Source organism: Oryzias melastigma, linkage group LG9, assembly GCF_002922805.2.
Source record: "Oryzias melastigma strain HK-1 linkage group LG9, ASM292280v2, whole genome shotgun sequence".
Classification (NCBI taxonomy): domain Eukaryota; kingdom Metazoa; phylum Chordata; class Actinopteri; order Beloniformes; family Adrianichthyidae; genus Oryzias; species Oryzias melastigma.
The window spans coordinates 15,887,295-15,903,138 of NC_050520.1; the positions used below are offsets into that span (position 1 = coordinate 15,887,295).

The window sequence follows — 15,844 nt, forward strand, 5'->3', positions numbered from 1 at the left end:
TGAGTTGATTGTGCGACCGAAGGGTGTAGATGTTTTTCTTGAGTTGATTTTAATTTTTTTTGTTTTTTTTCATGTTTGTTTTTGTACATGCTTGTGCCTTTGGGCCGGGTCTCTCTCGAAAAATAGATTTTATCTCCAGTGACTTCCTGGTAAAATAAAGGTTAAATACATTCTTTTGATTTTTTTTTTTTTTTAAAGATTTTAATCATCATTTTTTTTTAAAGCTATCTCTGTACATGACAGTACTTTGGTTCAAACAGTCTAAGAGTTTTGAAATTACCATGAAAACCAACATCTAAACCTAACCTGAGACCTGTGTGAAATCTTGAGTTTGTGTGTGAAAGTTCACTTCACAAACGTGAAAACTATACACTAGCTATTGGAAGAACGTTCTATTACTTCTTCTGCTTATATCTAATTCTCATAGATTATTAGACTTTTTTATTGATATCAGTACAAAATGCAAGAAAACTAAATGCATGAGATTCAGCAAAGCAGCTTCTGGATTTTTCCCCCCACCCAACTAGAGAAAACATTATATCTCAAGAGATAAATGATTTTATTTATTACCCAAATTTCAATTAAACCTTTTAACACCTGAGCAATTGCTGGCGATGCTTAAGCACAAAATCTTTAACATACCAGCTGCTTTTCTCCTTCAGAATCTGCTAGAATTTCATCGTGTTAACAGTTGAAAAGTTACAGTAAACCAAAGATTATAAACACTGGAGCTCCGGTGTTAAAGGGTTAATGACAAAAGAAGCACCTCTGTACCATGGGCGACCCCCCTTTTACAAAAGTAAGCTCTTATTTTATGAGGCATTAAAGACAGAACCAGGTGAGGTCATGAGGTCAAATCCCTCCCCCTTTGCCAACAACAGAGGCTTCCATGATGGAGCATCATCTCCTCTGTATGACAGTTATCTGAGTTAGCTGGGTGATGCAGAAACTATGATTTTTTTCCTAAAAGTGGAGTGGAACCCTGAACTTTTACATGGACATTTCCAGCCACATTTGACAACAGTTTACCTGATCTGGATGTTTGGATGGATTTCACAACTGGTTTGGTAACAGTTTGGGGGTCCAGATGTTTGTGTGAGGTGATACCGACACACCAGCAGCATAAATTAAAAACATTATATTTTCAGAGAGTAATGATGATGATAGTATGGAGGTTCTGTTCTGTGAAAACCAAAATAATGAACCACTATTTTTCCTCACAGTCGTCTCTTTTTCACTTTCTTCAAGCTTTTTTTTTTAAAAAAAAGTAAAAAATGTTGCAGTTATTAAAAAGTAGATCACAAATGATAAATAAAATGCTAGTTTTTATTTAGCCATCTAAAACATGAACTAATATCGAAATAAAAGTGGTTAAACATGCTTTTTTCTTTGTTATTACTTATAAGAAAACTTTTAGAATCATTTATTCACCGTTCACAAATGCAGCCCTTGGGCAAACAGAAACATCATGTCTAACTTTTTATTTAATTAAATTTCTTGAGGCAACATTTAACATAAAGTTCTTATGATATCAGACATTTTAACATATCAATTTTTAGTGGTTTCTACTTTTGGACAGACCGCCAGTGAACCTAAAGCTGCTTATGCAGGACTGCTTGTTAAGTGTCCCGCTAACATCCACCTGCTCAGTTTGGTTTGAAAATAGATGTTCATCCTCCTCCTCACCCTCCCTGAGAGTTTGAAGCCATCGCGGCTTTTTAGAGCCACTGATTCTCTTCATTTAATTAAGTTTTTTACTGTAAAGTTTTTTACCTAAAAAAAAATAAATAAAATTGAAGTACTTTACTGTTTGTGCAGCTTTTTTGTTTATATTTTATATATATTTTTTCATTTGCACACAAAAGAAGAAAAAAACAAAAAAAAGAAAATAAAAGATCTCGCACAAGTTCTAAGACATGGGAAATGAAAGGGAATAGAAAGAAGAAAACTTCTTTATCTCCCCCAAATTTTTCTCAATATAATTCTATTTAAATAGCCCAATATCATAAAACAGTTGTCTCAATGGCTTCATATTATATTAACATTTCTGCAATATAGTTTGTGGTTTACAACTAAGTATTTTGCTTAGAATAACCCAGATTCCTCTAAGATCTTTAAAAGACTCACTGGTAAAAAAACATTACATTCACTGCATAAGAACGTCTATCCGTCTGGCCATCTGAGCTAACTCAGAGAATTAGCCGCAGCAGGTTTCACTACTAATTCACTTAGCAGCTTAAGCTTGAAACTATTTTGACACAAAATTGGCTAAGAATAAACAATTAATTAATTGATTAATGACAAATTAGCAACAATATTTAACTGACTTTCCACTGAAGTAGATTAAATGTCACACAAACCCAATAAAAATTGTGAAAAATGCCAACTTCTGAAATTCAAGGTTTTATATCATTGCTGCAGTTTGAATGAATTTCAGGAGGGGCTTTCCAAAAATGTTTTCAATTATTTTCCTGTGAAGGAGTTTTATCCATCCCAGCCTGATGAGATTCATACGGATTTATCCCTCCTGTATTATCGAGTACTCTGACTTATTTTCAGATGATGTTGTATTTGTTGCACCTCAGCCCAAAAGCGCTAATTGAAAAAGAACCCCAACCAAGCAGGTGGAATGAAGTGAAACTGAGTCAAGCAGTCGTCCTCTGCATGCAGAAACAGCAAATGTTGAGTCTTTGAGCCCAAAGTTCATCTTTCAATTCTTCCTTTAAGGGTAGATTAAGCCTTCACAGCCCTTGCATAATGTGTCTTCAGTGCAAAGCCTTGACTGATCCCTGGAGGGTTAAAGCGCAGATAAACTCATAAGCAGCCCAAAGAAATGAACAATAGGTTAGAGACAATATGATGTATGAGCTGAGTTTATGTAATGCGACGATTGTTTGCTGCTGCTCAGTCCTTCAAAGACGTGTTTAAGACAACGCTGTTTGTTTTTGAGATAATAATCCACAGACGAGCTCAGGTCAAACTAAATTGCAAAGACTCGTAACATCACAGTTGCTGGATTAGTGTTAGATTGGATGGCACACTGCTGTTTGATTGGAAGAGAAAGAGACTCACACACCGACTTAAAACAACTTTTCCACAGCACAGTGTGCAGATTCTGCAACAGCGTCAGAGAGAATTTGTGCAGAGCTCGATGGTTTTCAGCAAAAACCTGAAAAAAAAAGCTGCTCCTCAGCACAAAGAGGCAGCTGCAGGCAGCACCTTCACTACAATGTCTGCTCTTTTTCATTATGTGTCTGATGCTGCTTTCTTTTTAAGTCTCCTGAGCAGAAACACAATAGCTGTCCATCGGAATCTCAGAAAAAAACATGGCAGGAAGTTACCATCATGAATTCAAATGAAACATCAGCTAACACTGATCTCCATGATTACACTCTAACCTCAAAGGTCCTGCTAACCTGATTTTCTCAAAATGACTTTTTTTTTCTTATGAAGTACTCCAGCACTTACATCTGTCTGACAAAAGTATTGCCCTATGTAACAGTATGTATTATATTTGATACACACATTTATGAGACCCCTATCAAATTAGCATGATCCAAACTTTCCTTGAAAGACATGGCATTGAACTTGTTCCAAATTTACTGTCCTGTAGTTCATCATCATTCCACTAGAGGCAGTAGTAGTGCTTTTCCTACAACTTCTGCTCCTGAACTTTAAGGACGTCTTCCTCCTATGTTAACCAGGCCTCTCTGGTTGCACTAACTTGTGACATTTTGGTATCAGAAGTGGGATCCAGGGCTGTAGGGGGCAGCACAAAGATGACAACCAGGCAGAAGAAGCCTCAAAATGAATGTCGACCAGAAGTTTCCCCGGACGTTGGTGACTAGCCTGGTGCATCAGGTGGTCTGTCTGAAGATGCCAACAGTGTGGATGAATTTAATAGTTTCCTTTGTGGTGTGTTGCAACAGCAAGTAGACCAAGATGCAAAGGCTGAGCAGAAGTCAGGAGAACCCATCCATCCATCCATTTTCCTGACCGCTTTGTCCATTTTGGGGTCGCGGGGGTGCCGGAGCCTAACCCGGCTACTGAAGGGCGAAGGCGGGGTACACCCTGGACAGGTCGCCAGTCTGTCGCAGGGCCTCAATCACACACACATCCACTCTCCCATTCACACCTAGGGGCAATTTTCAGTCACCAATTAACCCATGAAGCATGTTTTTTGGACGGTGGGAGGAAGCCGGAGTCCCCGGTGAAAACCCACGCATGCATGGGGAGAACATGCAAACTCCACACAGAAAGGTCCCAGCCGGGATTCGAACCGGGGCCTTCTTGCTGTGAGGCGAGAGCGCTAACCACTGCGCCACCGTGCAGCCTCAGGAGAACCCATAGAGAAGAATTCAACACCATTTAGTGCAACTCCAGCAAGAGGTTCAGAAGAACTTCCAGGAGAGGACAGAAGTCCTGGCTGGCTCCACTACTTCTACCATTCTTCAAGCAGAGGAAAGTGATTCACCTTCTCAAGGCAGGACAGAGGGTCCTCAGCGCTCCAGTTTTAAGAGGTAACCAGGGTGGAAGCCCCAAAAGTGAGGACATTGAATATTATTTGATCACCTTTGAAAGAATTGCTAAGGCCTGTCAGTGGCCTCAGGTGGGCCTTACACCTTGCTGACTTATTGACTGGTAAAGCTCCTTCAGTATGTGATTATTTGGATGCTGATGACACAATGGACTTTGCTTGTGTCATGTAGGCGCTGTTACAGAAGTTGGATATCAATAGAGATGTGGATGAGATTTCATTTCAGTGCATTGGGAGAAGAAACTCAGCAGGAGCTACAGGTTCATCTCAGAGACCTGTATGTGAAATGGAAGAACCCTAACGGAGGGACAAAGGAGAAAATTGGAGATGCCATCATTATGGAGCAGTTCCTGAAGGTTTTGAGTCCAGAACTGCATGTGTGGATAGAGGAGCGAATCCGAAAGACATCAAAGGAAGCAGTGGAACTGGCAGAATCATGATCGTCGTCCATCGAAAGAGACTTAACAAACATCCCCTTGCCCACCCACTTTGTGGGTCAGCAAGAGCTCCGAACCAGAATTTTGAAACCTATGTCTGTTCCACCTAGGACATATAAATGGGATGCTAAGGACATGGGTAAATTAGCATTTAAAACTGCCTTACCAAGTGGTATAAAGTAGTGACCTCCATACTGTCGCTGAACTGATACCTAAGCAATCACAGGAAGTTCTGAACTGTGAAAAATGTTTTCTGGCTGTTACTCGATCTAGAAGTAAGAGAGAACAGGATGTGTCATCAAATGCATAGAGAGAGTTGCCATTTGTTGATAAAGATGCATCCGGGTTCAAGATTTGTTCTAAGTCAAAAAGAACAAAAAACTAGATCACAGCAAAGACAGGACAAGATTAGGGGAACAAACAAGCCTGATTAAGCGCCTGGGAAATTTCTTACAACTATGGACCTCTGTAAAGGGTACTGGCAAGTACATCTAACAGAAGACTTAAATTATCCAACCACATTCAGGGCTCCCAGTGGCCTCTTTAGGCTCAGAGAAAGGCCATTTGGTCTTCACGAAGCACCCACTATTTTTCAGAGGTTGGTGGATGAAGTGTTGAGAGGAGCAGAGTACTACATTGACAAGATTGTTGTCTTCAGCCCAATTAAAGGGAGGTGGACCCCATAGTCTGAGAGTCTGAGCGTTCAATGACTTAAGGACCTGTTTATGACAAGAACCTGTCCTGCAATGTCCAGATTTCTCTCTTCCATTTACAGTTCAAACAGATGTTTCTGGAGTAGGATTGGGTGCAGTGTTACTGCAAGGGTCAGAGGGACATCATTTCCACTGGAATATACTGTATCAGCAGGAATCTATTTCCAAGAGAGATGAGATGTTCAACCATTGCAAAGGAAGCATTAGCTATTAAATCGGCTGTTGGTTTGTTCTGAGAACAAAACATATACAGATTTAAACTTGTATTGATTTTTGTTATGTTTCTCACCTCCTCTTCCTGGTGCCCAAAGGACAGAATGGTGGTTTAAGCCTTCACTTCCTGTTTAATGGTTTGTAATAGGAAGTGGAAGGGGTTTGAATTTCTGAGCTTACCTTTTGGTTTGCTAATGATTTGAGTTGTTTGTTTGTGTTCGTTTTCTTTACAGCACTTTAAATGTATAGTTTCCAAGGTACTTCTGTCTTTTGATGTCTGTTTTTATTGTTTGGTTACAATAGGTGTTTTTGAGATCACCCAGCGTCTTTCCCAGCCTGAGATGAAGGCGAACAGCGAGACTGTACGAGAGCAGAGAGTTGGAAGACGTCCTTAACATTCGGTTGAATTTTAATATGCCTCTCCTCCTTAGTATAAACTTTACCAATGTGTTGTTATAATAATTTTTAACATCTCTTTGTGGACACAACAGATGAAAAATAGCCACTGGGTTATTTTATTGTCCACCCTCCCAGAGAAATAAATACAATTGAAATTAGAGTTAACTTTTGAAGGCAACAATAACACACATAACTACAGATGATTTGGAATCTTTTTTAATTTTTACTCAGTGATTCACCACTTTCCAGAAAGAGTTACAAAATGCGCAAATTTCCTTCATTTAGCGCCAGTTATTTCTCAGCATCATGTCGAAGGACAAGTCGGAACACCGTTTCCCACAATGCATTGTTTTGTAGTCATCTAGGCGGCTTGCAGCCAGTGCAGCACCAGATTTCCAGCTGCACCTGCCTCTTTCCCACGGTATTTTCCTGATTACTAACAGCTGGTATCAGAGTCAAAACTACCCAACATGCACCGCAATCCAGGTGATCTGCAGCGCTGCCTCTGCCGGTATGACATAGGTGTGTTTGAGATCATGGGCGTGGCCTGGGCGTGGCCTGCCAATTAACTAAAGCCCACAAAAGGTGGAGGAGCTCAGCCTGAAGAAAGGCTGGAAGAGAAAAGGAGCTTGTGTGACCCATGCAGTCAATGTGAGTTTTCTGTAAACAAAAACTTTTGTTCCTGAACTTTAAGGATGTTTGTCTCAATGTTAACCAGACCGCTCTATCACACTACTGTGTGACATGATTATCAACTAAAGTCAAGTAGAGTTTGCTTTGTTGCTTGAACAGGATGAGGAAAAGGCACACATTTAAGATTTAACAGAGTAATTTTCAGAAACATTTTCAGTTTGTAATCATTCGCATGTCAGTTTTATAAAATGTTTGATCATCTCAGTTTTGAGTTGAATAGCACTTTCTTAATACTTTTTCGTTTGTTTTCGTTGATCTCCTTGTTTCTATCTTTTAGTTTAAAGCAGTCATTTGTCAATTGTAGTCTTGTTTTCTAATCAAACCATCCTTAAAATAAATTGTTTTATTTAATTTTTTGAGCACTTCCCATTTTAGTTTTGATTTATTTTGAATTTCTATGAACTTTAATTTAATCAATTTTCATCTCAAACCCAACATTCCTTTTTATATTAATAACTTGTGTTTTCATTGAGCATTTACATTCTCTGCATTAGAGATTCCTTTTTGAAAAAGAACAAAAACTCAGAATGAATTGGTGCAGCCAATAAGTTTTTTTTAGTGTTTACACATTACGATTTCTACAGAGAAATTGAAAAAATCTAAAAAGTGATAAAGTAAAAGGTCTGATATACAATAAGTGATGAAGATACTAACATTTACGTCATCTTTGCAGCATTGTTACTATGTGATATAATGGATTGTGTCATTCACACAGTTCTAAAAATACACCTTTATTTAAAAAAAATAATGCATAAAATGTGTATATTTTCAAATATTTCTGGCATTTGTTTGATGTTCAATTTTACTGTTACATGTGTGTCTTGTTTTGTGAAAACTCTTAATCAAAGTCTTTGTTTTTGGTTGCATTGAGGTTTTTTTAACATTTGCATGAATTTCTTCTTTCCTGTCTCTCTGCTGAAGCTCCAGATTGATGCTGATGAAAAATAACGTCAATACACTTCAAAGTTCTCAGACTAAATAAATCACGCAAACCCTTCAGATTACTTTAGGTCACAAATTACTTTGACGGTAGTCTGTTGAGCAAAGATCTTTTTTTTTTTTTTTTACATTCCACTGACACGAATGCAGATGAAACTACTGAAGCATTTACAGGAGGATTTCCTGAAATTTCAGCAAATATTTAGCCCCCTAACACAAGACTTACTGTGTCTCTGAAATCTGTTCAGAAACTGTAAATCTTAAATTCTCCTGAAGGAAAGCAGAGGTTTTGATAAAATAAAAAGAAAACTATTTTGTTCCAGATCAGAGTTTTGAGAAAGTAAACTTTGAGAGATGAGGGGGGATCTGGCTGGCCCAGTTCTCAGATTTGAAGTAAGTGATGCACAATCTCAGCTGAAACCCAAGTTTGATCAGAAGTTTGTGCAGATTCTGCCTGGTTATGAGAATAAATGCTCATCTGCTCACTTGATGGCAGTTTTCTGTCTCTATCTCCAGTTTGGGCAGTGATGCTGAATTAAAAATCTCAGTCCCATTCGAACCATCTTTTGATCTTTTTTTGAAGCGTTCCCAGTGATCTTTTAATTATAATGATGCCGTTTTTAGGACAAATTCAAAAACTTGTCATAGTTTCTGCAGAGCAGCATGAGTTTATTACAAATTCCCTTTTGGGTGGGATTGCTGGCACAGAGTATGCCTTCATTTCCCATAAACCCTTTCTTTACACTGTCTCCAGCTGCTGCAAAGAAAATGGCGAACAAAACAAGAGCAATCCATCCGTAAAGTGTTGATCCAGATACCAGCTCAGACGAGGAAAACGAAGACTCGCCGATTGTAGTTCTACGTCACTACCAGTTTTTTCAATCCTGCATTCTTTGTTTGCTCCTGATTCACAATAATTTAAACAAAGACATACTCATAAATCCAGTTTTAATCCTAATTTTCTTTTGTCAGAAAAATACCACAAGAATATGTTAGTAAACACTCAATTTTCTTCAAAGATTTTCCCAGCCAGGTGAATTGAGTTTATTTCAGTCACTTTTCAAACATGTTCATGCACTCCTCAGTGCAGTTTTTAGAGGTCCTGACGTCATTAAACTCATTATGATCCCCTGGGTTTGTAAATGGAATCTATGGAGAAAGAATCTTGCGGTGAATTCACATTGACTTGTTTGGTTGTGGTTTGATCTGCATCAGCCTTCGTTTCCTTCCTGCTTCAGAGAGTCAGGTGGGACAGCTCACCTGTGAAAGCTTGGTCTATGTATGGATAAGAGGAACATTGTTGTGTATTTTCTAAAACGAGATTGAATCTGGAAAACTACCTTAAACTGAGCAGCTGGCCTGTTAAAGTCCTACAAGTCTGTGGGACAAATTTAACATGAAAGCAAATATACATGCAATACTATATAGAGTGGGAGGATAAAAAAGCTGGTTTCTCCTGGACTGATGCACAAGTAAACACATTTGCAAACCAGTTACTTTTGTATTGCTTTTTCTATTTCAGGTTAGTTACAAGAACAGAACATAGGAATTGGGTATTGAATCTGGAAAAGAACATTATAGACAAAAGTTTAAGAACAAACGCTATAAAATATATAAACAAAACAGCTCAGTGGTTTTGTTGTAGAATGTCTGTCTTGAGACTGAAAGGTTGTGAGTTCAAATCCAGATTGAGCGATATTAAAAGCCTATCTTCCACTGAGTGGTATGTTTTCGCGGCGAATGTGTGGCGTAGACCGCTAGCATGTCATTGTAGTGTTACAGCTAGTAAAGCAACAACAATAGAGGTCATCCAGCAGCTCGTCTTTTGTTGCTATACTTTTAGTACATTGTGAATAACAGGAATTTAATGTTGTCTTAAAGAAAATTGTGGGCTGGATTAAAACTGCAAAAACCTGAATGCTTACATTGGAATTGCTAGCTTAGCGCTATTTAGCGTCATCACTTTCTGCCAATCAACGGGTGGGTACAGCGGCTCCAACCCAAATGTTCAGTTCCCCTTTTTAAGGGACCTACAACTGATGGGGGCTCCCAAGAGGTATGACTCGGTTCTGTTTAATGGATCCATTTTACAACAGAATAACAAAAAAAATATGAAAGAAAAGGTTACATTTAAGTCAGAATATATTTAAAGGGACCATTTTAAGTAAAAATAAAGTAATATTTCCTTTTTTCAAACTAAAGCTGAAATATAAGTAAACAAGTGTTTTGATTTAGTTTAATAATTATAAATGATGATTGCAAACAGCAAACGGTCTGTCATAAAGCTCACCCGCTCTGAGCAAAAACCACTGGAACAACAACATGATGATTGCTGCATGCGTGACACACTTCCTTCAAATTGCGCCTCTAAGTACGTGAGCGTACGGTCTCACAGACATGAACACTAACAGACTGAGAACGAGCCTGACGGTATCAGTCCATGAAAGGTGATTAACACAGCACACAGAACAGGTCTCTCTGGCTCTGAAAGCCCTGAGCTCCTGGGTGAGTGGTGTCCATTAGGTCAAAGGATTAGCTGAGGTTAATGGAGTTGGGGAAAAACACAGTCCGGTAACTTTTACAGCTTACAAACTCACATGGGTTACTTTACTTTAAGGGTTTAAAAGTCATTTAGTGGGCCTTTTTTCAGGTAATTCTGCGCACACATCTGCAGGTGAGTTTGCTCAGATCAGTCAAAAAATAAAAATATGAAAAAAAGGCTTTCACTTGTTTAATCAAACATTTTTAGTTTCAAAGAAATCAAGAATATAATCTAAGTAAAATAATTTATCCAACTGGAGTGAATTTGTATTTTCTCTGCAGGATCTTTCAGTGCATCTCAACCCTGAAAGTCTTTAACTTTTTAGATTTAAGGAGATAAAATAAGAAGTAATCTTAGCTACTTGTGGTAACATGAATTCTAGAGCACCTACATTTAAAAACCAGATTCACCCTCTATCCAAAAGGCCTCTACTTAAACTCAAGAGGAGATAAGATGGTCTGTCTTTGTCTCTGTGGCTTTACAATAAGATTCCTGTGTGAGGAGCTTGAGCTACCTGCACTGATTATCCCTGTCCCCTCGTCTCAGCTGGGGGCTGAGATGACCATATTAGGCGTGGGAGAGGATCAGCGCGAGCATGGCTCCGTCACCCTGGGTCACTCTTCATCAGTCTTCGTCAGCAGCAGGGAACACCTTAAATGCTAATCTTGAGCTCACATGCCAGAAGCTCCCGGGTATTTTTCCACGGCGGGAACTGTGTGTAACAAACTCTCCGGCTTATGGAAGCGGCGGGCAGGGCGGAGCGCTGCAGTTGATGTGTGTGGACTTTCAAAGGTTATCTTTGGCTTTTTGCACAGTCGGAGTGCATATCTGTTTCCCAGTAAATGGAGCCGAGGCGGCGGAGCAGCTCTGACATGTTGATTAATGGTTTAATAAGGAGCAGCGTGTCAGAATGTAGACGGTCATCTCCTGCACAACCACAACAACAGCTTTGCACCTGAACGACACGGCCTGTCAAACACAGGATACACCTGTCTCCATGCCCTCTGCATGAACGAAAATATCGTCTGTTTTCCTCCTGAATCACCAGTTTTAGTCAGAAGTTACAGCCCAGCAAAATTTGGCTGCACAAATGAGTGTTCATGCACCGTATTGGATGTAAACGTATCTACTCACAGCTTCCAAATTTTAGAGGACAAGCATGAGCATCCATGGGGAAGTCTTCCAGCTGCATGGGACATTCTGCTGAGATTGTAAGCCTGGAAGACAAAGTTGAGACATAATTTTTAGAAATAGGCACAACATTTCGATTAACTGTTTTAAAAATGGGACACAATGATGACAAAATAAGGGCATAAGAAAGAAACATTGATACAAAGTGTTTGTTAAATCAATCTTGAGTTTTGTTGAGTGGAGAAACAGAAGAAGTTTCATTTGGTAGTTCCTGTGCAGGTTTGCAGATCTCACAGCCTTATGTAAGTCTGCCCTCTGCTGGTCACAGCAGGAACAACACCAGCTTTTTCAGTCTCAAGTCTTCACTTTGGCCTTTTGTGGCTCCATTGCAATGACGACAAAACAGAGCTGAGGATTTATTTCATATTTGCAGATCAAACAGCTCCAATGAAAGCAATAAAAAGCACGTGACTCTTTTTATCCATAAGAGTAAGTCCTGTTTAAATATTAAAGCATCAATAATCCCCAGAGTATAAGGTTGGATATTGCTAGATACTGTTTTAAATCAGAGGTCAAGGTACCCTGGCTAAGAATCAGTGCTGACTTACACTATGTTATATTGGAAAATTGCTAAATAAGCTCCACTGCAGCCAAGGGACAAGATTTTTTATATATATATGAGAAACTGGAGAAATATCAGGAATTCAGACTGGAACTGGAGAAAGCTTGGAAGGTGAAGGTGACTGGTGCCCGTGGTAATTGGAACACTCAGGGCAGCTACCCCTAAACTGGAGGAGTGGCTGCAGCAGATTTCTGGAAAGACCGCAGACATCTCAGTCCAGAAAAGTGTTGAATTAGGAACAACTAAGATACTGCGAAGGACTCTCAAGCTCACAGGTCGCTGATAGAGGACTTGAGCTTGGAGGAGAAACCACCCGCGGAGGGTGAGAGAGGTATTTTTGGAGAATAGTGAATTTCATGACTGAGGGGCCCAGAAACTTTATTTATTATGATCAAATAATTAAGCAAAATATAATTTTAATTTAATAATTAGTTACTCATAATGCCCTCTACTGGACAGCTGATGAATAGTTTTGATTTATTTTTTAAAAACAAATGAAAATGTTATTTATTCCAGAGAGGCAGTTTTTTTCAAGGTGCAGACAATACCTTTTAAAAAAAATGTGCATACCGTTGACACATTAAAAAATTTATTATAGGATACTATAAATCTTTGATACTAGAAGAGGCACAATAACTATGAAAAACAAAACATAAAGGGACACAAGTGTGTTTATGTTCATTTGCAAGGATTGCACTGATTAAATCAGGGTCAGTGTTAAGCGGCTGGACTGCTGGATGTTCCGCACCCAGAATTATTTTTGCAATTACTCCCAATCTGGAAAAAAACCTTGAAAAAAATTGTTTTTCCTCAAGTGGGTATCCTTACAGCTCTTTCTATCAAAGACAACCTCTGAGTCTTATTTTGAAAAGTTCTGCACTGATTTTTGTAATTATTGAACCTGCAGTTACTGGAATGTTATTACGTTCAAAACAATGAAAAAATGGGTGTAAAATGTGCTAAAGTAACATTAGCATCACTACTGCAGCACTCTAGTAGAAGTAGAAAGTGGTCATTCAAATGACTGCATATGAGTAACTAAAAAAAAAACAACTTCAGCACAAGCAATGGTTTAAAATGCATATAAATGTGTGTAACATTTTGACATTATACGGCTAAAAAGTTTCAGGTGCAGGAAAAGAGAGTAATTGCTGTTTCTCACTGGTGGAACACACCTGATCCTGGTCATAGTATTGACTGTAAAGCTACATTCATGAATTCTTATTGAAAAGTTTACGTCATAAACTTGTGTTTTGGGCTTCCATGTTCGACTCAGACTTGGTAGTGACGGATGGATGGGTTTTCCCCGCTTTGACAATTTGGTGCCAAGCTTCTTCCAAGTGTAGGTGGCAGACAAGCGCTAGTAAACAGTAGAAAAAGAAAAGGAGAAGCCCCTCCCTGTTTGTCCAGTGTGAACACCATGGGCATTCAAGAATTCTCTTTTAGCACATTCTTGAATGCATGTCACGTGTCCGTTTTTGGAAGCATGTGTCCATAGCTTCCACAAACTCTGCACTCATGGAATGAAACTGAACACACCTGTTCAGGCCCCTGCTGTGAACCCCTGAGGAGGTAGTGCCATCATGTGGGGTCCGCTCCTGATTCTCAAACTCAAGATTAGAGGATTTTGAGGTGTTCTGAAAGTCAAAGTTATACATGGTCCAATGAAATGATAGAATTCTATTTGGATTGTCTTGGTCCTAAAGGCTGCAGTGTTTTAACAGGAAACAGTCACGACTTACAGCCATAACTTTAGACGGAACGTGTTGAAGACAAAAGGAGATAAGGGGAATTTAATTGCGACCTGCAGCAAGTTATTATCTTGAGCTACAGAAGCAAATGTATTGATTCAATGAATGTTGTGACTCACTGCTGTCTCAGTAAACAATGTTGTTCAAGATAAAGTACCAACCGTGGATTACTATAAAAGTGCACCAGGGCGTAAAAAGAAATGTCAGAAAAAGGTAGTTTGACTAACATTTACATAGAAAAGGCGGAGCATGCTTCATTCGTCAACTATACATCACAGCGGCTGAATAAATCGTGGGTGGGGTGAGCACGCTCATCAGCTTGTGTGCACAATGACAAATGCTGCCATTTGTGTACTCACTCAGGTTCGCTGTGTGTTTCTGAATGATGTATTAGACAGGGCTGCACAGAACTCTGCTTTCCCTCAGAGGTGTATTCATGGTAGAGCGGCTACAGCGCTGCAGACTTCAACTCCTTCTTCTCCGAGCCATCAAGGAGAGAGGATCAGTGCATGAAGAAAATGTTCCTCTAATAGCTTTCTTCCCAGAACACGTGCGCGTTAATGGGCCATTAAGAACTCATTTCTGCTAGCTTGTTGCAATAGCGAACGCATCACGTTTGCTGCAGTTTCAAAAGTCGTGGATCAATAAGCGTTTCTGACTCGCAGCCATTTTCATCTGCTCAAACTTCCTTTCTTATTATTTGATTTGGAGCATCGATTGTGTTGATGAAATGAAGACTTAAATTGGAGTAGCTGTAAATGAGAGGAGTCTATTAATGCATCACTTATCGGACTCAGACAGTCTGTGCTCTTCTGACAAGTATCTTACAGCTTTTTATTATAGCGCACACTAAAAGAGGGAAACTACAGGAGGTTTTTCTGTTACAGCTCCTATGTTAAGGTCATTTTTCACAAATATCCATACATTTTTATTAGAAGAGAAAAAAATTGCACCCACTGTTGGGTGCAAGTTTGGTGTGCTGAGAGTTTTGGGGTGTCATTTCTCTCAAAGCCCCAAAAATATATAGAAATCTATACTATCATCATCATATATTTCCTTTATTTTGATCATTTTTTTGATATTATATCCATACTTTGATATGTCTATGAAAATTCTCTTCCTGACTCTCTACCCTTTGGGTTTACCGGGCTTGGGACAGGCACAAGCAGGACACTGGTTTGTGCTCATTCAAGGCCACATTTCTCTTTTTATGTCCCTCTATATTTAACCTTCCTTTGGATTTTTATTTTTTGCCTCTTATTTGTATCTTTTAGTATTTCTGTTGATTTTTGTTGTTGTTTTGTTTTTGTTATTTTCAAATTTGTTTTCAAGTAGGGATTCATTAGGTCCCATTTTTAGACCAAATGGGAATTTTCCCCCACCCCTACACAGCATCCTCCTACCCATCTAACTTTTTAGTGACAAATGAAGGGTTAAGGCTGTCCGAAACAGTTTTGTCAAAGGGGAAACCCTCACAGCGGGAGGGTATGCTGCAGCACTTTTCTTCGTGTTCTCTGATGCAGAAAAATGTACATTTAAATGTAAGTAATGACTTATTGTTTTAGCATGTATGGTGGCTGACACGGCTCACATGAGTGCAAAAGCCACAACGCAATGACAAAAGCCGAAGCAGCCGCAACACTGGGTGGCGACGCTTGTTTGCTCTGCCAGACCCCGAACAGACGGAACTTTCCAGCAGCCAAAGTCGTAGCGGCCGGGATACTCCAGCTCAGTTATTCAGTTATTTTTTGTCTTAGGGCGGACACTCTACCACAAGGCCTCTGAGCTGGGAATTGTATGTGTGTGTGTGTGGGGGTGTGTGGGTGTGTGTGTGTGTGTGTGTGTGTATGAAGGGAGTCAAGGCATT

General features: G+C 39.3%; 2 protein-coding genes across 4 annotated transcripts in view; one reads left to right on the top strand and one right to left on the bottom strand.

Moving 5' to 3' along the window:
• Positions 1-15,844, bottom strand: part of gabra5 (gamma-aminobutyric acid type A receptor subunit alpha5) — a 32,399-nt gene that overhangs the window by 11,835 nt on the left and 4,720 nt on the right. For both annotated transcript variants that reach the window (XM_024278893.2, XM_024278894.2), the window contains exon 6: positions 11,608-11,690. In XM_024278893.2, the coding sequence (XP_024134661.1) occupies positions 11,608-11,690 (83 nt within the window). The remainder of the gene's footprint in view (positions 1-11,607; positions 11,691-15,844) is intronic.
• gabrb3 (gamma-aminobutyric acid type A receptor subunit beta3) overlaps positions 1-15,844 on the top strand; it is a 56,210-nt gene that overhangs the window by 4,046 nt on the left and 36,320 nt on the right. The gene's annotated exons all lie outside the window — the stretch shown is intronic.